This window comes from Brienomyrus brachyistius, chromosome 25 (genome assembly GCF_023856365.1).
Source record: "Brienomyrus brachyistius isolate T26 chromosome 25, BBRACH_0.4, whole genome shotgun sequence".
NCBI lineage: Eukaryota > Metazoa > Chordata > Actinopteri > Osteoglossiformes > Mormyridae > Brienomyrus > Brienomyrus brachyistius.
Genome location: NC_064557.1, coordinates 11,664,231 through 11,692,080, shown reverse-complemented (window position 1 = coordinate 11,692,080; position 27,850 = coordinate 11,664,231). Strand labels below are relative to the sequence as shown.

The following is a 27,850-nucleotide window of genomic DNA, read 5'->3' as shown; positions in this document are numbered from 1 at the left end:
GAAGTTGAGGAAAACTTTGGTTCAGGATCACACTCTGCTTCTGGATCATGATTCCAGTCATGACTGAGCGCTGTGATACACAGCTAAGCAGGGGTTCTCTTGGGTGAAAGGTCATCAGAAGGAGCAGGGATCTCACATCAAAGCTGAAAGCTACAGCGGGAGACCCACCAGTCAAAGTTGCACTATAACAGAGCAAATCGCTGTCCTCAGAGCGCCCCTTCTGTCAATCTAGTCTTCGGTCAGCCCCATCGCCCAATCACTGTCCTCAGAGTGCCCCTTCTGTCAATCGCATCTTCGGTCAGCCCCATTGCCCAATCACTGTCCTCAGAGTGCCCCTTCTGTCAATCGCGTCTTCAGTCAGCCCCATCGGCCAATCGCTGTCCTCAGAGCGCCCCTTCTGTCAATCGCGTCTTCAGTCAGCCCCATCGGCCAATCGCTGTCCTCAGAGCGCCCCTTCACCATTTCGCTGTCTTCAGAGCACTCCTTCACTGAATTGCCATCATCAGGTGCCCATTCGCTGAATCGCCATTGAATAGAGGAATACCTTTGAACCAGCCTTTCAGCAGTGATCAAACGTTCGCATGCATGCGTCTCATTCATTGGAGCTCAGGGAAAAAAAAACAACAAGCACCAGGATAAAAGTGAGTGAGCATTAACTCAAACACAGTGATTGGTTTGCTTTCTGGGTGCTTTGTTCCGGTTGCCATCACCCCCCCCCCACCCATCTGGGGTAAGAATGCTCGGGGAGACCGCAGAGCCTTATGAAACAGGGACAGGCATACGGGAAACAATTCTGTCAGCTGCGTATTATATAACGATGATTGTATCCTAATCCGGCCCCAGCCTTGTTTTCACCATACATCCTAAGCGTGGTCCTGCCTTCAAAACCCTTTGTTGTGTTAATTTGTAATGAACGTGTGGCTTGGTGAATACCCACCCCCCCACGCTTTCACTGCTGCACCCCTGTAGATAACTGTTTTCCTTTAGGACACCCTATGGCTGTTCACCATGCGTGGGCGTTGAAAACGGACTTTGCTACCTGTAATGCCAAGGTCATGCCAGCCTGTTTGTTATGGTAATGAGATGAAAATGAGCTGCCTATTGTAGCGACTTGGAAGGGAAGATTGTTGCTGGCGTCTGATCCATTCAGAGGTGGAGAGCCGTTTGGCTGACCCTGCGGGCCGGGCTGCCGTAAAGGGATATGTGTATGCAGCAGCGAATCGCTGCGACATCTCACCCGGAGAAGCAGAATTTGAGGATTCTTGGTATTCGCTCTGGGTTCATCTAGAACCTGGGCTTCGTCTGTGGTTACAGAAAACAAATGCAAGGATATTTAAATTGGCTGTAATAAGGATGGTGTTCCTGAGGCCTTGCATGGGGATGTCCTCAGCTACACGGCTGCCAAAAAAAAACCCAGTGAAATTGTGCCACTGTTATTTTTAAACTAACATTAGTTTGCGTGGTTGAAGACCAGAGAACATCCCCAGGCAGGACACAGCGTGAACTTCTGAAAAAAAGGACAAAATATTTTATTTATGAGAGTTTTTAAAGTCCCAAATGCTCATATTTTTTGAATGTGAAAAATTAAATTTACAGTTCAGCCTTAAAGTATTAAGGATTATGTTTATTTCCGCCTGGCAGTAATAGCAGTAATTTAATACTGTATTTAGAGGTGTAAGTCTTCCTGAATCAAAACCATAGCCTTCTGGCAAATCTGACAACAATGGGGTGTTTGTAGACGCATTTCGGCACATGCCTCCTCCATCCTCCCATCCTGTGGCGGGCAGCCGCCCGCTTTCCCTCACATATGGTGCTCCGGACGCCGAGGCCGGACGATCCTGGCGCCTGGTGCTGCTGGATCCTCGCACGCTGCATTCCGGCCGTATCGGGTGGCTGTGCCAGGAAGCGAGTGGGATTCCAGGCCGAGGTGCTCTCCGGGATGCGGAAACCGCTTCCGACTCGCTCCTATGCTAGTCGGCCTCCGCCGGAGACGCCAGCTAAGCAGCTAACCTCCGAAACGAAACCACACAGCTTTGGTCTGAGCCTGTACCGACTTCTGCTGTTAAGCTGTTTAAAATGAGAAAAAAAGTGTAAACTACGGTAGATTGCCTGGACAAAGTAAGTCAAGTGAAACCCTTCACAAACTAAAATAAGATGCTATAAGATTAGATGAAATTTATTGATTCTGAAGGGAAATTCTTGTGCATACAGCAGCAAGGTAGCTCAAGTGCCGACAAAACAATACAAAGTGCAGGACAATACACATAGCAGGCCAAAGACAAGTAAATATAGTGTAAATGAGTGTAAAAAGTACACTAAAGAAATAAACAGAAATTAACAAATAAATTAATGAGAGGTATACATGCAATATAGCTCCCCATGCAATATGCTCAGAAGTAGTCTGAGGTAAAATATGTCTTCTCGAGCTGTGTACATTTTAACACTGTGGCTGTTTCATCTCCTTCGACTGCCTTTCATCCTGGCCCATGTTTCATGTTGATTTTGCCTTGCAAATGTACTGATTCATCAGCTACTGACTGAAATGCTCCATGAGTGAATTCTCTTACTCTCATGGGAGGAGCGGGATGAGCAGGCAGGGATGTCGAGGTCCGTAGTGCCCTCCGCCTCCCCCGCAGTGGTGTGCACGGTGGGTGTCGAGGTCCATAGTGCCCTCCGCCTCCCCCGCAGCGGTGTGCACGGTGGGTGTCGAGGTCTATAGTGCCCTCCGCCTCCCCCGCAGCGGTGTGCACGGTGGGTGTCGAGGTCTATAGTGCCCTCCGCCTCCCCCGCAGCGGTGTGCACGGTGGGTGTCGAGGTCTATAGTGCCCTCCGCCTCCCCCGCAGCGGTGTGCACGGTGGGTGTCGAGGTCTATAGTGCCCTCCGCCTCCCCCGCAGCGGTGTGCACGGTGGGTGTCGAGGTCTATAATGCCCTCCGCCTCCCCCGCAGCGGTGTGCACGGTGGGTGTCGAGGTCTATAGTGCCCTCCGCCTCCCCTGCAGCGGTGTGCACGGTGGGTGTCGAGGTCTATAGTGCCCTCCGCCTCTCCCGCAGCGGTGTGCACGGTGGGTGTCGAGGTCTATAGTGCCCTCCGCCTCTCCCGCAGCGGTGTGCACGGTGGGTGTCGAGGTCTATAGTGCCCTCCGTCTCTCCCGCAGCGGTGTGCACGGTGGGTGTCGAGGTCTATAGTGCCCTCCGCCTCTCCCGCAGCGGTGTGCACGGTGGGTGTCGAGGTCTATAGTGCCCTCCGCCTCTCCCGCAGCGGTGTGCACGGTGGGTGTCGAGGTCTATAGTGCCCTCCGCCTCTCCCGCAGCGGTGTGCACGGTGGGTGTCGAGGTCCACACAGCCCTCCACCTCTCCCGCCGTGGTGTGCACAGCGGGTGTCGAGGTCCATACAGCCCTCCGCCTCCCCCGCAGCGGTGTGCACGGTGGGTGTCGAGGTCTATAGTGCCCTCCGCCTCCCCTGCAGCGGTGTGCACGGTGGGTGTCGAGGTCTATAGTGCCCTCCGCCTCTCCCGCAGCGGTGTGCACGGTGGGTGTCGAGGTCTATAGTGCCCTCCGTCTCTCCCGCAGCGGTGTGCACGGTGGGTGTCGAGGTCCACACAGCCCTCCACCTCTCCCGCCGTGGTGTGCACAGCGGGTGTCGAGGTCTATAGTGCCCTCCGCCTCCCCTGCAGCGGTGTGCACGGTGGGTGTCGAGGTCCACACAGCCCTCCACCTCTCCCGCCGTGGTGTGCACGGTGGGTGTCGAGGTCTATAGTGCCCTCCGCCTCCCCTGCAGCGGTGTGCACGGTGGGTGTCGAGGTCTATAGTGCCCTCCGCCTCTCCCGCAGCGGTGTGCACGGTGGGTGTCGAGGTCTATAGTGCCCTCCGTCTCTCCCGCAGCGGTGTGCACGGTGGGTGTCGAGGTCCATACAGCCCTCCGCCTCCCCCGCTGATGTGAGCACAGGAGAACTCCAGCAGGGTCAGGTGGCAACAGCAGGACAGGCATAGCTTCTGGCCAAATCGTCGGAGAGCACTGCAGCTCCAAAGATCTCGCGGGTAGGGCTGGCACTTTGCACAAGAGCTGCCTTTTTGGGTCAGAGTAATTTTAGCCTGTTTACTGGACACACGTGGAGCAAACGGATGACTCCATTGTGCTGTGAGGGGAGTACATACATTTTTTCCTTTCCTAAACTCCATCTGTTTCGTTTTTTTTGGTTACTTTTCTATGTTTATAATGATTTATTCACTTGGACAAAAACCTCAGTAGGTGAGATGGGGAGGTCATATAACGAGAGACAGCTGCAAGAGTACAGAGCAGAATCGGTCTAACAGGATCCCAGAACGGAAGGTGGATATCTCCCACATTAGGGTGAAATGGCTGAGTGTCACCTCCTCATTTGGACAGGTGTGTAGAGGAGAATGGACAAGAGCTGGGAGAAGCCTGCAGTGTGTCTCAGAACACTCCTGGCAGAAGCAGCCCAGCCCTGCAGCTCACCCAGAATTGTCTTAATAGTCTTTACTGTAATGCGGATAGGTTTCACTAAATTACCCGCTTCGGGGGCGCGGCACATCCCCTCTTAAGCCGTAAATCCAGAACACAGCGGTCAGATGAGCAACGGAATGCCTAAACAGCGAGCGAGGGTCGACGGTCGGCTCACCACGTCAAAGTGCAGGCGTAACGTCGATGCGTTTACCTGGAATCATCAAATCATCAGCGCAAAACACATTTTTCTTTTGATGAATGTTTGTGTAATTTAAAATTCCGCTCATCCGTAATAGTTCCACATTCAAACGTGACCATGCGTTCATAAACCATGTTTAACGACTTGTTTGGCCATACAAAAGATCTGAGTAATATTTCCGAGTGTGTATTTGTGACAGATAAACGTTTCTGTGTTCACATCGGACAGGATTCAAATTAATCATCCCACGCATGGACATTGCTTAAGGATGGAGCAGGAAAGGTGAAACAAATCCTGCGTAACCCTGCAAGTGCAGGACGAGTCGTGATACTAACACGCCTGGAAAATCAGGAGGCGTCGTTCCTTCGCTCTCCGAGGGTTGGACGTTGAAAGAAAGAGGAGAGAGAGCGGAGTTGGAGCTCGGCTACGTCACGGCCCCAAGCCCAGGCGTCCCGGCGAGGGAACAGTAGCGCTGTTGTACGGCGGATCGGCCAGGACCTGGCGCTGCGCAGCGGCCGGAATCAGGCGCACCAGACCCCGCGGGGGCAACGAGATGTGCCTTCGGTGCAGATGGGAAGAAATGTGAAATGTGACTGATGAGGAACCGCTGGACGCAATCGTGAATGCCACTGACTTTTTATTTATCCTAGTGTGTCTGGGAGAAAATGTCCCCGTGTAAAATTCGCCAACATTTCTGGGAATTTATTTGAACTGCTTTTTGGACTCGGCGGCATCCTACGTCCAGGCAGATCTGGTAAGTGTGAAGTGTCGGGAGAAGGAGGCATCGCTCCTGCAAAACCGATACCATGTGCCGCGACTACCTGATTTTGTCCTAACAATAAAGGCAGTGCGCTTTCACTCATTCCTGTAATAAGTGCAAACATTTCCAGATATAAAATCACGTCGGTGCGATGTTTTCCTAATCGCGCTGAGTTTTCAGGCAACCTCGGATCGCGTTGAAACCATACATTGTTATGTGTGGGTTTTATGTATGTGGGAAAGAAGCGTTAATATCCGTTGAGAATTACATATGACCTTAATTTAATTCAAAAGTAAGGATCGTGGTGTTAAGAAGAAAACTGGAATTGGGAATCCATAAAAATCCAGTGAGATAGCGCCATCTGTACCGATATGGTGCGGGATACAGTGCCATGCCACTCGTCGCTGTGCGGTTTTAGTGTATTTAAGATTTTGTATCTTTTTTGTTAGTATGTTGCAAACACCCAAAGCAGCCAAGGGTCCGGTCGGTAATGGATCCAGGTCCCTTCAAAGTAAGCTGGAAACAAAGTTTACCGTGAAGTCGTCGGTGCTTTTGATGACCCCGTGAAATATACTTATTAACGGAAAGGGCAGATGATACAAAGAAATCGTACGGGACAGAGGTATCGGGTCTTGGCGTGTGATTTGGGTCAGAAAAAGCGGCTGTACAGTTTAAAACGGGCCCCCGTAGTTCGTCCGGACCTGCTCCTCCAACACGAGGCTGTGCGCCTTTCTGTCGTTTGCCCATTTTATTTAGGAGAAAAGTGCGGCACATGGACATGGGTTTGGAAAATACTATTCGGTAATAAAACCCCTGCGTTTTTTAATCGGGACTCTGGGCGACTCCTGAGTGGATATGAACCGGTACCCAGAACAATAAGATTGGGGAAAAAAGTTATATTAAGTGTAAACCTGTTTAGATGAAGACGAAGGCAGTTCATGTAGAGTATTTGATTTGTACCGAATACGTAGACAGTATAATTATGTAAGAGAAATGTAAAATTATTACATATATAAAGTGGAATTAATGTCAATATAAAGCCATAAAATTCAGGTACGACATATTCTATTTTCCGTTTTTAAATAGCGCATTTTAAACATGTTATTCTCACTGTTGAAGGATCTTGCATTCCTTCGCCGGATAAGGTTTATTAAACAAACATATGGCGTACCAAATTAAATCTACTTGTATTAAAAAAAAAACATAGCCTTTTTTCAAATGTGCAAAGTAAGAAAGAAGCAAAGGTCCTTTTATCTTCATGCCATATGTAAGTAGATCCGGGCCGGTGGCTTTTAGCGCGGAGAGATACAGCCGTACTAGATCGAGGGAAGGAGGGATACACGCGCTGGCCGCGCCACGCCGGGAGACCCCCGAACTTGGCGAAATGCTAACTAAAGGCGGACTTTAGAACCGGAGAGGGTAGGTAAAGGTGGGCTGGGGGGACAAACACGAAATGGAATGCTCGCTTTGTTTCGACTCCATTCGGCTTGGTTCCCCAGGTTTTAGTCTTTAGAAAAAGTTGCTTTGTAGGTTTCCGACCGGAGCCCCCTTTGACTGAGAAGTTACAGTCTCGGGAGTTTTCATAAAAGTGCGAGGGAAACGCGTTTTACCTTAAAACCATCCGCGCACACAGCCAGAATTTCATTCGGATATTCCTTTTTGTGATTTTTGCTGTTTTAAAGTGTGTATAATTTTGCTTTCTCAAGGCAGCACGGTCTACGTGAACTGAATGGAAATTAGTCCCGACGGGGTGGAAGGGGGGGGGGGGGCGTTCCGTTTTAAACACAGATTTACGCAGTCAGTCTGAGTGCTTCTCTTTCAGTACATCTCAAAAGTGATGCCAGGCTAGTTTTTAAAATGCCTGCATTTCTTTTTGTCTCATTGGTACTTTGTAAGTCTTCACCGCCACAGTCCACCTTTGTTTCCTCACCCTCTAAAGCCAGCTTCTTTAGCTCTGGAAGAGCAGACCTTCCTGAGGTCCCTCCTGCTGTTTTTCCGGGCCCCTAGGGCACACACTTGCGCATGGCGCACACACACACGGTTAACATTAGAGCCGCGCCCCATTCTGGCCCCAGGTCGGCTCTGGCTCCGGCTGCGGTTTTGCCACAGGGACACAATAACAATAATTATGTTTCTGGGACTTATCACAGCATCTCATAAGTGTCATATTCTGCTGCATACCTTCAATATGACATCGGAATCTGAATGCATTCAGTCTGAATGTATGCATCTTGACCCTAAAACGTGTTTGTGCTTTAAATGAGGAACATTTACTTTCGGGTTACGGCTTGCAGCAGGCATAGTTTGAAAAGACCAGCTGGACTACATGTCCCATTACTGGAGGTCTTTGCTCCATCGCTTCAGGTACTGAGCTCCGTCTGCCGCATTTGCAAGAAGAAGGTTCCGGTTGAGCGGCTAACATGAAGACATAAGAGTCCGTGTCGCGTGCTCAGTTTGCAAACGTGGCATTCTGCTCTGAAGTTGGGATTCTGAGATGGGGAGATACACTTTACACTCATGATTTGGAATTTTGCATAATGCATCGCAGATCAAAGAATCTGGGAGATATGCAATTTAAGTGTAACAAAGGGATTTTTAAATCTGCAGATCTTTACTTTGAAGTGGTTTTCCTTGACCTACAACAGGTCATGAAGTAATTCTAAGCTTCGTTACCATTCAGGTGTTAAATGCCTCAAGCTTAAGTCTTATTCTTTGGAAGAACAAAGTACAGGAATAACAGGGGAGCAAAACTTATGCGGGTTTGGAAGGATACAGGGTTTTTTTTTTTTTTTTTTTTTTGCATTTTTCTCTTGAACTATTTGCACGCCGCCATTTGTCTTCCGGCGAGATGCAAATTGAAGTCGAGTTAAAGTGGGGCTCCCTCATGCTTCTGGATGGTGTCCCCAGAGACTGCTCCCTCTATTCAGCCTGGCCATTGCTTGTCCTGTTCTCAAAAGAAAGTGTTCAGCGAAGCTCAGGGTAATGTAAGAAATTACCCCCCTCCCCCATCAGTGAAACCTGACTCCTATTTGAACAACTGTCCCCGGCATTGACTTGATGGAAGTTCCTTGTCGCCTCGTGTAAACAGACTTCAATAGGAGGCCCCCACTCCCTCCCCCATTGAGAAGGCTTGTGTAGTCGAATGGTGTGTGCAGTCACTTTTTAAGTTTAATTAAGGAGAAATAAAAAACAGTGTTGTGCGCCTTCAGCAGCTTCAATTTGGTCAGTACCTGCTATTTCTTTTACCTCCTAAAGCATTTGTTTTCTCTTTCCTGTTGTGTTGCAGGTGTCGCGGCAAAGCAGATTGCGGCATCATGGGGAACCTCCTGATGTCGCTGGTCCTCGCCCTGTTGGCTCTCCTCTCTGGCTGCGTGGGGAACCAGGGCATGGAACCTACATCAGCCCTGCAGTTCACACACCCCGCCTACCAAGCCTCCATATTCGAGAATTCCGCTGCTAAGACCTACCTGGAAAGTCCAGTCAAAATGGGCGTCTATATCGTAGACCCTGCTTGGGAGGTGCGATACAAAATAGTGTCTGGTGATACGGAAAGCCTCTTCAAAGCAGAGGAGCATGTGGTGGGCGATTTCTGTTTCTTGCGCATCAGGACGAAAGGTGGCAGCACGGCCATTCTTAACCGGGAGGTTAAAGACCACTATGTGCTTACGGTCAAGGCATTTGAACGCACCACCAGCGCTGAGGCTCGCACGAAAGTTCGAGTGCAGGTGCTCGACACCAACGACCTCCGGCCCTTGTTCTCCCCCACCTCCTACAGCATCTCCCTCCCTGAGAACACACCTATAAGGACCAGTGTGGCGAGAGTCACTGCCACGGACGCTGATGTGGGCACCAACGGCGAGTATTACTATAGCTTCAGGGAGTGGACGGACATGTTTGCTGTCCATCCCACCAGCGGCGTGGTGACACTGACGGGCCGCCTGGACCAGTCAGAGTCCCGGCTTTATGAGTTGGAGGTGCTGGCAGTAGACCGTGGTATGAAGCTTTATGGGAGCAGCGGTTTCAGCAGCACGGCCAGGTTGACTGTACGGGTGGAGCCGGCCAACGAACATGCCCCTATTATAACAGCCGTCCCGCTGACCCCCTCAGACGGTGATGGGGACCCCACATATGCCATAGTGACAGTGGAGGATGATGACCAGGGACCAAACGGGGAAATTGCGTCACTGTCTGTTGTGGCAGGTGACCCTCTGCAACAATTTAGGGCCATGAGGACCAGCCCCGGGAGCAAAGAGTATAAGATTAAAGCAGTGAAGGATGTGGACTGGGACAGCCAGCCCTATGGATACAATCTCACTCTGCAGGCTAAGGATAAAGGAAGTCCCCCCCAGTTCTCCGCTGCTAAAGTTGTCCGTGTGACATCTCCCCACTTTAAAGTAGGACCGCCTAAATTTGAAAAGGAAACCTATAGGGTCAGCCTCAGTGAATTTGCCCCAGTTCACACTCCTGTGGTAATGGTCAAAGCTGCGCCTAGTTATCCCCAGTTGAAGTATGCATTCAAGTACAAAATGGAGAAAAACCAGTTTGCTATAAATCCAAACACGGGCCTGATTACAACGACTAGGGCTATTCGGGCAGACTATGCCCCCAGTTTTGAGCTTGAAGTTGTCACTAGTGATGGCAAGGCCTCCACTAAGGTCATCATTGACGTAATTGATGTGAATAATAACCCCCCGGAGTTCCTCCAGCCCTCTTACGAAGCCAGTGTTGATGAGCACACGCCAGTTGGATCTAGTGTGCTGACTGTTAGTGCTAAGGACCTTGATAGTGGTGAAAACGGTTATGTGACCTACAGTGTTGCCAATGACAACCCTCTACCCTTTTCAATAGACTACTTCACTGGTGTCATTAGCACCTCCGAAGATCTAGACTATGAGCTGATGCCAAGAATTTACAAGTTGAGAGTTAGGGCATCGGATTGGGGGTCCCCTTTTCGTCGTGAAGTAGAGGTCCCTGTGACAATCATTCTGAACAATCTGAATGACAACAACCCTCTCTTTGAAAACATTGACTGCGAAGTTACAATGGCAAGAGACCATGCAGTTGGTGAACAGATAACTACAGTGTCTGCCATTGATGCGGACGAGCTACAGTTAGTACGATATGAAATAAAGTCAGGCAACAGCCTTGGGCTTTTTGACTTGAATCCAAATTCTGGTGTGCTCTCCTTAAAGCAGTCCTTAAATGAAGGAGAGGGCATGAAAGTATCTTTTCATAGATTACAGATCATTGCCACGGATGGTGAAAATGTCACTCCACCCATGATCATGAACATCAGTGTCATTACAGCTCGGAAACCAGTCCAGCTGAAATGTGTTGACACTGGGGTTGCTGCCATGCTGGCGGAGAAGCTGCTCCAGGGAAGCAAGATCCACAGCGAGGTGGAGCCTGAAGATAACTTTGTAGACATACACACCACTAACCGCTTTGCACCACATTTTTTGGACTCCTTTCCCAGTGTTATCAAGATCAGAGAAGATCTTCCTGTAGGCGCCCGACTTGTCCTGATGAATGCCTCTGATGCAGATAGTGGGTTCAATGGAAAACTAGTTTATGTGATTTCCGGCGGGAATGCAGAGAGTCGATTTATTATTGACATGGAGACTGGCTGGCTACAGGTGTATGCGCCGCTGGACAGGGAGACATCAGATCACTACACAATTAACGTAACAGTGTACGATCTGGGAATCCCTCAGAAGTCCTCTTCCCGTCTTCTGGATGTCAACATCCTGGATGCAAATGACAACAGCCCAGTGTTCCTGCAAGACAGTTATTCCATTGAAATTAGCGAAAACACAGCGCCTGGTACTGATATTATTCAAGTTGAGGCTACTGATAAAGATCTGGGTGCCAACGGGGAGGTCAGGTACTCACTGGTAGCTGACACTGGGCACTTTGCCATCAATGAACAGACTGGTGTGGTGAAGGTGAAGAGCCCGCTGGACCGTGAGACCCATCCTGTGTATACTTTGAAAATAGCCGCGCAGGATCAGGCTAGCGACGAACCCCAGCTGATAACAACGGTGACTCTGAAGGTGGTCCTGGAGGACATCAATGACAACCCGCCGAAATTCATCCCTCCAGACTACAGAGTGAAAGTTCGAGAAGACCTCCCAGTCGGCACAGTAGTGCTTTGGCTAGAAGCCTACGACCTTGATGTTGGCCCGTCCAGTCAGGTCCGTTACAGTCTGACTGACAGTGGGGATGGAAACTTTGAGGTGGACAAGCTTAGTGGAGCTGTGCGTATTGTGAAAAACCTGGATTATGAGAAGAAGCAGGTCTATAATCTCACGGCACGGGCTAAGGACAAAGGCAGGCCTGTATCCTTATCCTCCACCTGTCACATTGAAGTGGACATTGTGGATGTGAATGAGAACCTCTACCGCCCTTTGTTCCCCGCCTTTGTGGACAAGGGATCCATCAAGGAGGACGCTCCTATTGGCACCCCGGTTATGAAAGTGACAGCTCACGATGAAGACAAGGGCAGAGATGGGGAAGTAAGGTACTCCATTCGTGATGGAACGGGACTTGGGGTGTTTGCCATCGACGAAGAAACTGGTAAGATTTTCTTTTAGTTGACTCCAAACGATATCCACTGTGCATAAATCTATCTAGACTGTATGCGTGTGCATCTGTGTCCACACATGGAAATGTAATTGTGCCGTTAAGACCGCATCCAGAAAAGGTTGGAAGCCAGAAATATTAGACCACTACTGAACGTCTGCGGGTAGAGTAGACCTCTTTGTATTGGTGCGACTGTCAGAGGCGAGAGACTTCCTGATTTCCCCCCCCCCCCCCTTGCCTGCTGTTTTCCTGGAGGAACAGACAGTTGATAGCTCTGGCAGACAGGCCAGCTGTCTCGGAGACTGACTTATTCCAGACAGGTTGCTTTGGGAGTCCATTGGAATGTGGGGTGATGGGATTTTTTATGGTTGTTTTGGATATTGAATGATTCACATTAGTTGAACTACATTAAATAATCTACTTTTGCAGTTAATTTTTATAAAGAGCATTCTCCATGCTTTCAGTGCTGGTGTGAGTCATTTTGCAATGGCAGTTTCAGTCAGTTCTTCGTATTTGTCCTGGATGGTGAGAGCGCGTTGAGAAAAGCGAAGAATTGGGACTGTTAAAGCTGTTTTGGGCTTCCTTGAAGGAGTGACCTTCTTAATTTCAGCTTTCCATGGTGTTTCCATGGCATCTGTGGTGCCTGGCCAGTGTCAGTCCTCTCCTCCTGTGTGCAGTTTTTTTGACTGATTTTTACAGACCAGTCAGTAAAACTGTGAAATCATGGAACCGAATAACAGCTGCTGCATATAGACCTCATTCATGGTGAAGCCCAGATTTTCATAAATAAAGTCTTGAGGTGAATTTTTCTTTTGTGTGCAGCTCTAGCTCGTATACGGTCTTGGAAGATGCACGCTGCTGTTAAGAGGAGAAAATAAGTAGCGGCAGCTCTAAACTGGTGGGGGGAGCCGGGGGTGGGGGGTAAACGTGCTGAGACAGGACGAGCTACCTCAAAGCGCTCTACTCTCCAACCATCTGTTGTCCATTGTGCAGATCCGGCCGATAGCCATTCCTCTTTAGTGTCTTATTAGGGTCCTGCATGCACATTAACTTTTCCCCCTTCCTTTCTTTCTTTTGTTTAGACACAGAATAAAACAATTGGACACAAAGTTCTGGGGCTCGATCCACAATGTTAGTTTAGTCCTTAAGTGGATTTAAAAATTTGAAGCCGGAGAGATTTTTAATCTCACCCACTGTTGTAGCCGTATCATACTCCGACACTGACGCCAAATTCGATAGATGTTCTGTAATTGTTTCCATGATTCTGGTGAGCCGGGGCGGCTCTCTTGTGACGTACGCCACATGTTAAATGTGCCGTGGCCTTGCTGGACTGGAGGATGTCGGTGGTGCTGGCATTCCAGTTTGGTAGCTTTTGAAAACAAGCAAAGTTGATGGCATTGGTGTTTCAAAATGGTGCGGGAGTATTGGCCTGAACACCTACATCCCCTGCCCACCCCCCTCGCACCCCCGGGTGATTCGTCATATGGAGCCACCATTGTTATCAACACAGCCAGAGTTGGTCACAAACCAAATATGCCCAAGGCAGTAGCTCCCCTGGGAACAGAGAGGGGGGTTGGGTATGAGGTTACCACATGTGGCTGCGGGATTGCCTCCCAACCCCCCACCCACTCCCCAAAATAATCAGAGCTGTAGGTGAGCTTTCTGAGTCGGGGAGGAAAGAGCGAAGGGATCAGTACGGATTCCAGGAGACGCACCGCCACCTCCACACTCCGCAGCCCTTAAACGTTAAAGGTTTCAGATTTATTTATTTCCCGGGATGACAGGCCACCGAGAGGCAGACTGCACACAGCTGTGGCTGTTGCTTTGCTTTGCAGCGCCTGGCCCTTCCCCTCCTTGCCTTTCTTGTGTCATGTGTGTCCTTTTTATTTATAAACTTTATTTTCTCTCTCTGCAGACTTTGAGAGCTCATAAAAGTAGGGGTGGCAGCGTGGAATGTGAGACGGAGATTAGCTGCATGCTTTGAAGGCTGCCTTCCATTTGCAGGCAGAGGCTGTGCTTGTGTTGGGTTTTTTTTCCCCCTGCTGTGTGTCAAACCAGTTTTTCCTTTGCTGGAAAGTCTTTGTGCAAAATCCCAGATCTCCTAGATGTGTCTGTAAAAATAAACGCTAATGGCGTTAATGATAAACTCAACTTTCTCGCAACGGTTGCCTTCTCCGAGGCAGTTTGAGAGCTTGCATCGTCGGCACCGTCTGCGAGTCACACACGCAAGGCGCCGTCTTTGTCAGCAGGCCTCAGAGACGCTGAAAAAATAGGGGGACATATGGAGAGCTGGTGAGGTAGTGCGCGCAGGCCAAACTAATTTTGGCTTTGCTGGTTGCCGGACGACGTGTTTGGGGTAATTGTGTTAATGGGGGTTCTGCGTGCCCAGGACAGGAAGGCATGCCACTGTCCCAACTCATGCAGCCTGGGCCGTGTAAAGGAAGCCGGCTGTTAGCAGCAACCGTGTAGGGGAACACAGGAGAATTTGATTATATTGTACGGCGGAAAGAAAATGAGGTAATTAATTAGGTCTGTATTTGCACAAAGGGGACCGACTTCTGCCTTCTAGGATCAGGGTACAGTGTGATCTTTTCTGTGCTCAATTAAGATTCTTTTTCATTTGATCTCTACCTCCTCCCTCCCCCCACCAGCGATTGCTTTCATTTACGAGGATGGCTGAGTCGTTCCCCCCCGCGTGTGTCTTAGAGGGATGACTGGAATTTTATGTTCCATCCCTCATCTTTAATTAAGGTTGGTTCCTTCGTTATTGTGCATTAAACTAAAATGAGCCTAATTGAAAGTCATTCTGGGGATGTTATTACATTGTGATATTTATTTTCCTGGTGGCTGGCTCTTTTCGGAGCGAGCTGCCTGGCTGATGGTTGCCCTTTTTTGCTGGAATGCTGACATGCCTGGCAACTTAACCCCTCGTGGGCCTGCCGCTCTTGGAGCCTAATCTTTATGATGGAGTTACTGTAGGGTGCTTCGTGCTGTTTAGGAAACATTACCAGCAAAGTAATCCATGCACGCATGCACACGTTTGAGCTGGCTGGCGGGTCTTTGGGAAAGCGTCGAGAACGCCATTCTCCAGGGTCCCTCCTCGCACACACGCTCTGAGTGTAATTTATGCGGTGCCCTTCTGCCATGCATTGTCTCACAGACGAAACCTTGAAAGGGGCCTTTGTAGGGTGTAAGAGAAACAGCTTGATGCACAACAAGCAAGTCTCAGCATTCCGCGTTCCTCTTCAAAAGCCCGGCATGCCCTCAGGAGCGCCCTTCCTGTCTTCGGCACGGCTGGCCGATTCGTGACGATGTCAGATAGCTGAAGTATGCACCCGGCGGTTTGTGTTGCCCGTGTTTGGCTGTGCCGAGATCCCAGACGACCTCACGGCCTTTCCAGCTGATTGATGGGCTCAAAATACCCGCCTCCCTGATCACACTTTTCTTTTATACACCCAAGCCGGAGCAGAAGTGTGACTTCTTCCGCAAACTCTAAAGAACACACTGCTCTAAGTAGTGTTTGCTTCAGTGAGGTTGCCTGGGCGACCCAAGCTAGGAATGTGGAGAGAGCTGCAGTTCTTTCTGATTGTAGGGTGCGAGATGGAAAAAGTACGCTTTCCCCAGATAAAATTGTTTGCTTGCTCAGTCACCAAGTAATTTTTAAACTCCTCAAGCTGCTGTCTGCTAGCCATGTTAAATCGGGCAGCACTGTTAGCTTATGCTTTTGGCAGTTGAGAGGTCTGATGGGCCGAATGGTCAAAACGTTGTTGCTTATACATTATGGTCTACGGGAGGGTACCTGCAATTTTAGCCAGGTGTTTGGTTGGTACTCTAGCTTGGAGAGCCAGCAATTTATCAGAAGGTATTTCCCCTGAAGATTAAGGTCAGCTGAAGTTTAGTCATTTCTAGATGTTCTTAGATGTAGCAGATGCTTTGTTTGGGCCGAGAACTCTCGACAGATTTCTTATGTTTTGCTTTGGGGTTAGAGGTGAACCAAGAAATGACTCCCGAGCAGCTTGAGAGTCACAGAGGAACACAGATGCGCTGCCGACATTGTTTAGCACTGGAAATTAAATTATTATTATTATTTTTTTGGTGTGCGTGTTCAATTCTGCCATCCATCTTTGTAAGGAGCTAGATCTAAACCTGAGATCTGATCTGGAATCTCAGCTGGATGTCTTATCAACATTCACTGTAAATAAATTTATGATTTGGGTTCTCAGCAGTCTGCTACCTTAATCCAAGTCAACCAGCCTTTGAAACATCGAAGCAACTGTAAACATTGAAGCACGGTAGTATTTCAGGAAGTCAGATTCCTCTCCGACCCCGTGGCCTTCTGGAGGATGGTGGTCAGAGGTGCCGCAGTGTCTGTCTTTTTCGAGCAGACCACTGACCCCCGAAGCATTGTTGACCCAAGGCAGAAGGTACAGTGTGTTGATTGCCTGCAAGTATAACGATCTACTGTTTAGCCAGGATCAATGTTTGGTGCAAGGAGGATATTTGGCTTTTCAGGTTTGTGTTGCTGCTTTTGGACCCTAAGGGGTTCTCATTTTGGTCTTCTCGAGAGGTTTAGTTAGTGGGCTGCCACTTCTGCCCGGAATGCCTGGTGGCTGAGGCATGACGCGGCTGAGGGCCAGGGAGTCAGGGAGCTGACGGGAGGCCGGACTGTATCTGACCTTGGATAATGTGGCTGACATGGTGCTGTCCTGCATAGCCGTGCTCTGGAGGGTCTGAAATAACATCCAGCATGGTGACAATGCCTAGGCTCTGGGCTTGTCCCAATAGGATTCCTGGACTGGAATTAATGGGCTAAAACCAGCAGAGCTCCCATAACCCTCCATTCAAACGCTGAATAGAGCCTTTCATTTTTTTTTCTGTTCCCCAACCAAAATATTTTGGAATTTCTTCGAGCTTTTGGAGGTGTCTGTGTTTTGGTTGCAGATTTATATTGTTAGTGATACATTAATGCAGTGTATCAAGATTCTGACTGAAAAATGGATTTGATGGCGAAACGTGGACTTCACAAGTCATTAAACTGGTACTTTGAACGTGACGTTATGGTTTGTGCAGACGGCTGAGTTTGTTGGTGGCAACCATGCAGGAAACTGATGGGCGAAAGCAGACTTAGTCACTTATAAAGCCCCAGGATTCTGACCCGTGACACAGCTGATAAGGGCTTTTGTGGGCTCCATCCTGTTTGCTAAATTACCATGCAGTTATTTGGAAGCTGTTTTCTGGGATTTATGCAGCCGCGCAGATAGCGGCTGCCTTTCCAGAGCCATCGCCGCACCTGGGGTGTGACAGGATGCAAGCAATTTACAGCCTGATTAGATTCCTGATGAGGAAAGGACTTTATCACACCTTTGGAAGAAGGTCGCTCTGTATCTGAATAACACGTCCATGTGTGCCTCATTCTCCTGCTTGTCTGTCAGGGTAATGAAGACAAAGCGGGGCCTTATTCTTTAAAAGTCAGAGCCACGTACCTGAGTGAGGATTTTGCTAGCCTTTAGCACTGGGTCCCGCAATGGAAAATCGCGGACGTTACAATGGGGGTGTTTGCTTTCAGCAGTTATTTCCCCCTTTTTCCGTCGTGCTCTCCCTCCACTGTGGAATTCGAAGTATTTCAGCGATCGGTGCCTGGGAAGAGCTAGGGGGGTGGGGGGGCGGAGGGACGGGGGGGTTGATGAGAAAGTTCATGTCAGCCTGGAGCAGAAGACCTAAGAAGGCAGCTGAATGCTTTGCCTGTTGAACAGAGCACTCCTCCAGAGGCCGAGAAGCGGCTCGCGAGCCAGCAGAACCAACCTTAATAGCCTGTTCTCTGCTCCTGTGAGCACGCTGGAAATTAACCTACAAAGGGTGCACTTGCCATGGGCTCTGAACTTCATCAAGCCTGCCGGGGTGGAGCCAGGCAGGTCTGGGGGGAGGGGGGCATTCTGTTGTTTTTCAAAAGCCACACTGAGGCGCCCTCCTTAACCGTCCGTCCTGCGCGTGTGCACCGGAAAGATGATGCCTACCTCCCTTACAGCCTCCCTGGCCCTCGGTAGCCGGGATAAACCCTAATCTGCTTTCTGGCCCCACAATCCATTTCTCCTTCCAGGATTAATAAGTGTTCGTTTTGCTCTTACGCTGGAGGAATGCTATTAAGCTCCACATCTCGTGAACAGTGCTGTGTTTATCCCCCGAACCTCCCCTCCTTTCCCTTTCACTTAAATAAAATTCAGCCTGAAGTTCCAGCACAGCTTTTCCATGATCTCTTACGGAATTAGGAGGTCCGTTCAGGTGTTGGGCTTCCGGCTAGGCTGTGGCAGGCGAGGAGGCCGCTTTGAAAGCCCTGCTTCTCCTTTTGCTGCGTCTCCTGTGTGGGTGGTCGGTCTGCTAAGCCCCCCTGCGCTAGTGTGCAGCATAGAGAGAGCCAGAAAGCTGCCACCTCACAGCCCAGTTTGTGTTCAGTCACCGCAGCCGGAATGTCCGCTTTCTCCTGCTGCCCTTCTTGTGTTCCTGAGCTTCCGGTCCCATTACCAGAGGGGGTAACAAGTAGAGATACACAATATGTTGGGTAACATATATAACGTATATAACGTATTGGCTGACCAAGACACCAGCATCATCTTAGCTGATATCGCCAGCCGATATTTAGACTTCAGAGCTAGAAACACAACTACCAAAAATAATGGAGATGATTGCATTGATAATCAACCTTTTCCCCTAGTGGAAGAGGAGGGATTTTGTCGACTCATTCAGCACTTAGACACTCACTGCAGTTTCCCAAGTCAACCCAGCTTTCCTGAAGTCTCACTGTCTGCATTATCTGATGTTGTCGCCGCACACTGTATGGGATCTTAAGAAATATCGTCACCAACAGCAGTTTGACTACAGGTCCGTGGAGTGCTGAGCTTAGCTGGTTACACGTATCGATGATCGGTATTGTAGGATTAGACAAAAATCTATATTGGCCAAAAATATCGGTGCACCCTAGTAACGGGTGAATCCCGAGTGGCTCTGCATTCTGTTGTTAGCGAGGTAGTAAGGAAAACGGTGTCTCTGGTGAGCTGTAAGAGGCTCGGCTTCAGAAGGCAGGTAGAGGCATCAGAGTGTGTGGCTGATGCAGCTGTGGGCTGAGCTCCTGGTCTCACTTTACTCTTCCCTGCAACCGCAGGAAAAAAAAAAAGATCGGAGAAAAACCCGACTCATTATGTCTGACAACAAAATGGATGCCTGGTCCTGCCTCTTTTCAACCAAAATGGGGGCCGCCCTCCAGGACAGATATGCTATGTGAAACACCCCCCCCCCCATTTATGCACTGTAACTGTACGTGGATATTCTGCATTCCTCCCTGTCGTTAAGGAGAGACCACGGCCGTTCCCTTTGTGTCCTCACCCCCCTCCCCACATCCCCCCACTGCCACTTGTTCTCTAACGGTTGTCTCCATGGTGTTCCAGATGGGTACGTTAAAAATGTAAAAATCCCACAGCGGAACACCACGGGGATGGGTATTTGACCCCCCCCGGTGTTCCACTCAAAATACCAAACTCTCTGGCCAGATCTAGCCGTCGGACCCCCTCCACCCCTCCCCTCAACTTCACAGACTGAAGGGACCCGGGCCCCTCCCCCACCCACACGCAGACCTTAAGTTTCGCCCAGACAAAAAATGACATTGTGTGCTGCACCCTGTCAGCAGCCTTGATATTGATATTTCGGCAGTACCTATATTATGTTGGAGCAACCACAAAAGATCTCTTACACCCTTACACCCCTGAAGGAAATGTCAGTTTATTTTTTGGAGGGGGGGTGGTGGATATCTGATGCTGCTTGGTTGGCTTCCCTGCGGAGGAGCACCTATCGGGGGGATGGCTGGTAAAGCAGGAAGGGTGAACAATAGGTAGGAATGAGTGGTTGCTGGATCGTATGAATGATCCCTGGGGGGCAGCGGGCAATGCGAGTCGCCGGTTTGGAGGCGGCACAAAGCTGGGGGGCTCTGGGGGTAAGACGACGCCCAGGAACGAGTGCGGTCGGCCCCGTCTCCGGGGCCATCTGGGCCCACACCGCCCAGGTCTTTGACTTGGAGGTGTTGAACCCTCGCCTGAAGGTGGTCTGAAATGCGGGAGGAGGCCACGCTACGGAATCGGCTTTCGGGCCCGCCGTAACGATCCTGCCAATAAGGCCGAAAGCAAAGCTTCGTAGTTCAAATGTTCATTCGATTTTTTTAAAGCAGGTAAATCGTTTATAGCTGAATTGATTTATTGTATTCCTTGGCTAGTAAGTAGAGCGTTGGCACTAGAACTCATTAAGATCTTACCGCCACGGAGAGAGCTGAATGCTGGCTTGTTTTCTCAGGTGTGATCCGGACCCAGGAGCTTCTGGACCACGAGACCACACCGCACTACTGGCTGACGGTGTACGCCACTGACCAGGGGGTGGTGCCCCTCTCCTCTTTCGTGGAGGTTTACGTCCAAGTACAGGACGTCAATGACAATGCACCGCAGACCTCGGAGCCTATCTACTTCCCGAGCGTCCCGGAGAACTCCCCCAAGAACGTGTCCGTCATTCAGGTGCAAGCCTGGGACCCGGACACCAGCTCCCAGAACAAGCTGACCTACAAGATCACCAGTGGAAACCCTCAGGGCTTCTTTGACATTGACCCCAAGACAGGTGAGTTCCCTTTTTCTCTAGGGACACTCCTGGGTGCAGGGTGTGTCAGCGGGTTAAGGCTGCTCCCTGAGCTTGGCGTGCCGCCGTCCCCAAGTGGGAAACTCAGCAGCATCAAGACGCGAGACTGAACCCTCAGTATCTACAGAATTGGGTAATTCAGGTCCAGAGAGTAAAAGTCCAGACCGGGATTTTGTTTCAACCAACCAGTTGAATAATCTGTGACAGTGAATCTTTATCCTCAACTGGATGGTTGAAACGAAATCCCAGTCTGGACTTTTACTCTCTGGACCTGGATTAACCAACGCTGAGTGTCTGTTAGATGGTGCTGCTTGACTTTTCTTTGGTTTCTTCATGCCTTATGATTAAGGTTCTGCCAGTGTGGGCTGTTGATCCTCCCTGCCGTGAAGTGCACGCTCTCTCATGGAGATGCTGCCGACGTGTCCTTTTGTGCTGTGACCTTTCGTGGAACTCTGGGGTCTGTATTCCAAGGCATTTGTATCAACAAACGTCGGTTATCTGCAGCAGCGAGCGATGATGTGGATTTTCCGACCAAATAAGGGTTCCTTCTGTATCAGTCTTCACTCTCCACAGTGAAGCTGGCAGCCGTTCAATGAAAACTGGAAAAAAAAATGCAAACAAACTGGGACAGGAAGTGCACGGCGCGCTCATCAGCGTGGAGGCCTGGCGACGCAGAGGGCTAGTTGTGCAGGGGTTCGTCAGTGAGGAGGCCTGCCGGCACGGAGGGCTGGCTGCACGGCGGCTCGGCTGTGTGGCGGCTCGTCAGCACAGAGGGCTGGCCGCTCAGTCACAGGCCACTTGCTAATGAGCTGCAGTGTTTGCAGCTCCCACGAGGGTATTTCAAAGGGGGGTTCAAGGCTTTGAAGCATGGGCTGGTTGGCACGGCAGTAAGCATGTGTCTTGCTGAAACAGTGCAGCACCCTTATTCAGGGGGAGTCTGGGAGTGCAGTGGTGGGGGTGGGGGCATGGGTACTTTTAGCGAGAGCGCCTGGTGACAGGTCAGAGATCCAGAACATTCTAAAGTTAGGCAAGAAGGGCTCTAGCATCCTGCCAGTGACTGTAGAAGTGGTGGGGGGTGCCCCCCCCCCCAACCCCCGGTTGGTCATAATATATTTCATGGGTTCAATGCCGTTGCCTTGTTTTCTCACTGCTCTGGGCCATTGTTCCATGAGAATGGGCATCTTTTTGAAGTCTGCCAGGCATAAGCGACCGCGGGGACTACACTGTGACACCAGCCCTCACCTTGAGAAGTTCACGGGGAACGCCCATCCCCCACCTGATATCCGGAGCGGCCTCTTTGTGCTGCCAGCCCGGTGTCAGGGCCCAGGGGCTGACTCTTACATGAAAGGCTTTTTCAGTTTCTGCTGAGCAAACAAGTGCATTGGATGTGGCCGCCCTCTGGTACTCTGCCAGGCTGGAGGCCGAGCTCCCTCCCTTCGGCCATGACGTGCTGAATCGGGGCTTTTCAGGGCGCTGACCCCCCACTTCGGCTCTAGATCGGGGGTTCGGCATCACCGTAGAAGCGGCCCAAGGCCGCTCACTTTTAAAGGGGGTTTGATTCTGGTGCTGAGATGGTCCACCAGCGTGCTATAGGTGCGAGGCAGCCCAAGGGTCCCATCGAGAAGGTGCAAGGTTTCGTGAGACGTGCCACACCTGAGCCGTTTGCGTTAGTGATGCTGGGACGACGATACTGGTTTTATGTCGAAACAGTTATGTTTCACTGCTGGGGGAGCCTGGGGAAGCTTCTCTGGCTCAGAAACTTCCAGACCATATCAACGGCGTCCCAAGGGCATCCATCCTCTCTGTGAATCAGAGCTCTAAGGTTATCCACCTGCTGTGTGGTCCGTCGGTGCTGACAGCTCAGTGGCTGCTTTCCGGTAGCACTGCTTACGTCCGCCAGCTGGCCCCACATCGGGAATTACCCTCTTTTAAAATTTCTCTCTTCTCGATATTTTTATATACTATCGGTCACAGCTTGGGGGTGTTGCCTGTGGCCGCCTTCTGAATGCATCCTTGTGTTAAACCTATGCAAAAATAAAACAGTAAATGAAGGCGGCTCTGGGTCAGACTGAAGGGATGGTTATACCTGGTCCGAAATTAGGGCCGCCTTCCCTCCCCCCTTCTGATTTTGCCTGGGGGGACAAAACACCCATAGTAGCAAATTGAAAAGGTATATGTGCTGGGTTTGAGAGAAGCAGGGCTTCCGCTGTGAAGTTAATCCCCGGAGTGGTGAGCAGAAACCTGGCCCCCGGCAGCAGCATGTACGTGCACGTTACTCATGGCCTCACGCCAGCTTCCAGCAGCACAGATGCTGTCAGCTGCAGGAAGGCCGCATGGGAAGTGGAGCCTGCCGCATGGGAAGTGGAGCCTGCCACATGGGAAGTGGACATTGCTGCATGGGAAATGGATACTGCCGCATGGGAAGAGGATACTGCCATCTACAACTTCCTGTGAGCTTTGACAGACGGCTGGCGGGCTCTGGACGTAAAAGGCCATGTGAGTGCAGGGTCAGGAGCGTTCCGGAATGAGCCCACTCCCCTGTGGTGCCCGCCAGCTGTCAGGAACGGGTACGGCCATTCCGAAACGATTGTCTAGTGATTATCAGTCATCGTTTCCTCGCACCTTATTACCGTCTAGGTAAATAAAGAGGTCTGTGCATCGTTGCACAGGATGAACGGCACCCTGGATAAATGTTGGGCTCGTGTGGTGATTAAGTGTTTCCTAATTTAATTACCCCATCAGCAGCTCCTGAAAAGCGGAATGTGGGGGGAACAGATGTCGCTCTCGTTGAGTGTGCTTTGGGGTCAGTGCCACAAACCCCCCCCCCCCCCCCCCACACACACACACACACACACACACACACAGAACTGCAAGACGATACATCCAGCTCAGAGTGGTGGTTATTCTCTGTCCCTCCCTCCATCCTTTCTGCCACTTAGACAATGGCAGGAGGTTTAGTCAGGGGTGCTTTTGGAAGCTTCCGGAGGTGGCTGGTAATAGATTTCTGACCCTACCTCTTGAGGGAGTGTGAATGTGTCTGTGTCCCTGTATATGTGTGTGTGTGTGTGTGTGTGTGTGTGTGTCTGTGTCCCTGTATGTAAGTGAACGTTTGTATGTGTGTGTCTGTGTGGGTCGGTGTGTCTGTGTCCCTGTGTGTAAGTGAACGTGTGTGTCTGTATCTATAAGTGTGTCTGTGTGAGAGATTCTGGAGGAGCCCCCTGGCGGAATCTGTGCCCAGCTCGACATCCTCCATAACAAGTAGTGACTTGTCCTTGTCTGGACGTTCGCCCTCTCTCTCTCCCTCTCAGTGGAGACGGTACCCCCACTCCCCACAGTGACACACAACACATGGCCAGCTGCTGTTCACTGCGCCTCTTCCAGAGCGCTCTGCCTGCCTGGCCTTTCCTCTCTTTCTGCACACTCTGCCTGTGCTCTGTGTCTGAGGGCGAGGCCCGCAGTAAGTATACCAGTGTTGCCAGATGTGGGTAAACGTTCGTCAGCATGAGATGATTGTGGCCCTGGGCTGTTTTTTTAAGGGAAATGGGGGAGGAACATTGCCAGCAAATTGGAAATGATGGAGTCCTTGGGCTGAGCTGATTTTCTCTTTTATAAACACGCCTCAGCTCTAAATCACGTCGGATCAGCTTCCCCTCTCCAGGTGGTGGGGTGTGTCCAGAGACAATCCCTCTCGCTTCAGAAAGTTTCTCTTGGGGGCAGAATTGGGTGTATGGTACAAAGGCTCCATTTGTCATCTTGCATCTAGCTGATGGTGCTTCACTTAAACCAGTGTTGTTCTTTAATCGCTCTGCCCCCTGCTGGATCACCATAGTGCTGAAACGAATTCGATAAACTGCATTACTGAAGTAAAGGAAAATGCGGGTAAACATATATATACAAATAAAAAGTGCTTTCTGTTTGCCTTCACTGACAAAGCTGGGCAGTTTGTCTTTCCTGGTTTTATGTTTGCTAAGAGCAGGCTGATCGTCTGTGAGTGCCGACTTCAAAGGCCATTTGAAGCTAGCGCTGCGCGGCTCCTGCTGTCCAGCAACGGCAGCTCTGCTGTTAGCCCTAATCCGCCGCTCCCGGCCTGGCCTGCATCGTCGGCCGCGTCCTAATGGCTGATGTGCTTGGTGTGATTTCTGCACGAGCCGCTCTCGGCGGTTAGAGCCCTCTGCCCAGATGGCGCCGCCCCGGAAAGGCTTCGGCAGCCCGGGCTGGTCTCCCGCCCGCCCCAGATGGGCCGGCCTGCTTCTTCTGCAGCGGGACGGCGGCTTGGTGCTATTTCTGAGCTTCTGAAAGCTGCGGTCTGCTATTCCTGTCGCCAGCATGTGTGCCGCGTACGGGCTTGGGTTTCGGAAATCCTTTTTTTATGCTAATCAGACGGCAGCGCGCTCCCAGAGTACGCCGCGCGGTTAGTACTGGAACTGGCCGGCCTGCCATTAAAGTGGGAGTGAGAATGCAGGCCGTCCTCCTCTTTCCATTTTAAAATCGTAATTAAAATCGGCTGCAGTGTGTGCGGGTGTGCTTCCTCCGCCACACTCTGGCTCTCACTTTCTTTGTTCTCTCGTCTCGAGGCCTACCTGGCATGCCGGTGTGAGCCCATCACAGGCCGGTCCAGGCAGGTCTTTGTGAGGGGCGGGTGGCTGGTGGGAGGGGGGGGACTACACTGTTTGCACAGCTCGCCAGGAGGCCGGGCATTTCTGCGGAGTGGCTCGGGGGTGGGGGCGAGGCGGGGAAGGAGCTGCAGGGTGCGGGGGTGGCTGCTGGTGGATTCTTTGTCGAGGCCGTGTCAGGTCCCGGCAGCTGGAGTGCACGGGCCCCGTGTTTGCATATAAATTGGATGGATGTGACAAGCAGGTCTCGCAAAACACAGCCCTGGTGTTAAGGCCCTCTGCAGGGTTTAGCGTGAGCTGCATTTGGCCGGCGGCCGTAAATCGTCCCTTTGTTTGCAGCGTGAGCGCTTTGTGTCTTTCTGCCTGCTTCCTTTTTAGCGGCACTCTCTGCCCTAGACAAACAGCACGTTCTGGATCGCGGCGTTAAAAGGCCCGTTTTCGAGCTGCTCTGAACATCGGCGGCATTAAGACGGTTCCGGGTCATGAGTCCCCTGACTTGTCTGTCTGTCTTTTATGTCGGCAGGGCTGGTCACCACTACATCGAGAAAGCTGGACCGGGAACAGCAGGATGAACACATTCTGGAGGTAGGCTGTCATCTGTGTGTTAAGTGTCCGGATCTCCCTCCACAGGCACGTGGCTCCTCTAAGCTTTAACCGTTGAGTCAGACATGCAGACTCCCTCAGACGGCTGCACTGGACCAGCTTTGTTTACTGCCCAGAGGTTGGTCCTGAATGCATGCTTCTGAGATCTATATGGAGGGTAAGGTTTGAGGTCTTAATATAGAGACTCTTCTGGCTTCATTATCAGAGTTAGTGACTGGAAAATGCCTGTCAGCCAGATTCTAAATACTTAATCTTGTAATTAAAGAGCCAGTGTAGACTTGGAATAAGTCGCTCCCGCTTTTTGTTTTGCTTGCTAGGCTGTTTTTGTAAAAATCGTAATTTCAGCGTCTGCGCCCGTGATCAATAACGCCGCTTCCGTGGACGGAGATCTTGTGGCTGTTGGAGTCCGCGCGATGACTGATTGCTTCCCGTTGCACTGCTCTTCTGCTGTGTCCGGGAAAATTATTTGGTTTTCGGGGAGTCCAGTTTCCTCCTCCCACCCCCCACCACAGCCACAGTTTAACGGGACACAGCCTTAACCTGACCCTTCCCTCAGACACATGTGTTTTTCAGTTCTCTGCAGCCCAACTCGCCAATAAAAGTTACCCACATGATTTGTGGTTGGATGAGGCCGCAGAAACACTTTTAATCAGCAGAGGGCGTCCTGTGGGAGGGACAGGAGCCCACAGGAGGACTGGCCTCTCGCGGTGTCCGAGCCACCAGCCTTGATCGCCTTTGACCACTTCACATTCACCGTGTGCCACTTAGCCTAATGCTTAAAACCATTATAATAGCGTGCCTGATTAATCAGGATTCAAGATGCCTGCGATGTGCGAAAGATGACTCACTGTTAATGGCTTGAGTTCTATTCAAGACGAGCATAATCGCTGGCAGCTAATTGCAGGCTGGTGACTTCTGCCCCAGTTTTCACCGGCGTGGCCTGGTCTCCATGGAGATGCTGCTGAATGAGGGGCAGAGTCCAGTCGGGACTCCTTTGTTGACCGTGCCTCCCCTGGGGGGGGGCTCCTCAGCTCCTGGGAGCAACAGGACATTCCTGGGGAGGGGTACCAGGGGGTAGGGGTAGGGGGGAGCTCCTCCGTCTCAATACCCAACAATGAGAGGTTCACATTTGCTCTTGGTCTTTGCAGCCGGATAGACCTATCCCAGGATGCAAAGCACTGGCTCCAGGAACCGTCTTATTTTTTATAAAGACCATCCATGCCAAAAGGTCCACATCCGGTTTTAAAAAGTGCCGATCAGCATCTCCACTGTCACTGGGGCTTGTGTAATGGAACCCTGTCTGAGTGCTCGTCTCCAGTTTCCCCAGTTGGGTGAGGATCCCCCAGGGGGCGCCGACGCTGATGACTCAGTGATCTTGGAGTCATAGTGAGGTATGGATTCCACTGGCCACGGATGGAATCAAAAACAGGAACCGTTCAAAGCACAAGCGCTCAGTGTCCCTGGAGTGAAGTCCCGGTAGATATCGCTTCCTGAAGGCTTTGCCAGATGGTCCCTCTGGCACCTTGGTCTTCGGCCCATATGCTTTGCAGGCTAAAAGCTGCTTGTGTGTCGTTAGGAAGGAACAGGCAGCGGAGCAGCAGATCATCACCTGCGACGTCAGTTCTTGACGATCACTTGCTCCTCTCAGCTAGGCCCCTTCCTCTGATAGCCTTGTAGGCTTTGGGTGAAATGTTTGAGCTGATAATGTTTAGGGCCTGCTGATGCTGTCATCAGTCATGCGAAAACCCTCCCCAGCACTCTAGGGGTGCGACGGTACACAAACAAAATATAAAATTCTTCTGTTTTTCTTTATTTAACAGTAGTTTACTCTTTTAAAAAGTCTCTGTCAATAATGCTGCTTCCTACTAATAAAAAACTAAAATTTACTTAAAAGTAAATCAAAATAAATATTCTCTCATAAATAAAAATAAAATAAATATCTTTTAAGGTGCACAATTA

General features: G+C 50.6%; 2 protein-coding genes across 10 annotated transcripts in view; one reads left to right on the top strand and one right to left on the bottom strand.

Moving 5' to 3' along the window:
- LOC125720430 (uncharacterized) overlaps positions 1-27,850 on the bottom strand; it is a 284,101-nt gene that overhangs the window by 190,641 nt on the left and 65,610 nt on the right. The window lies entirely within an intron of this gene.
- Positions 4,478-27,850, top strand: part of fat1a (FAT atypical cadherin 1a) — a 45,585-nt gene continuing 22,212 nt past the window's right edge. For 7 of the 9 annotated variants that reach the window (XR_007385449.1, XM_048995835.1, XM_048995833.1 and 4 more), the window contains exons 1-4: positions 4,895-5,420; positions 8,713-12,002; positions 20,343-20,657; positions 25,812-25,873. Coding sequence is in view for 8 of the 9 variants with exons in the window: in XM_048995835.1 (XP_048851792.1) it covers positions 8,741-12,002; positions 20,343-20,657; positions 25,812-25,873 (3,639 nt within the window). In the remaining variant the exon portion in view is untranslated. Of the gene's footprint in view, positions 5,421-6,760; positions 6,846-8,712; positions 12,003-20,342; positions 20,658-25,811; positions 25,874-27,850 lie in introns of those variants that run through there. The other 2 variants (XM_048995830.1, XM_048995831.1) reach the window with 2 other exon arrangements.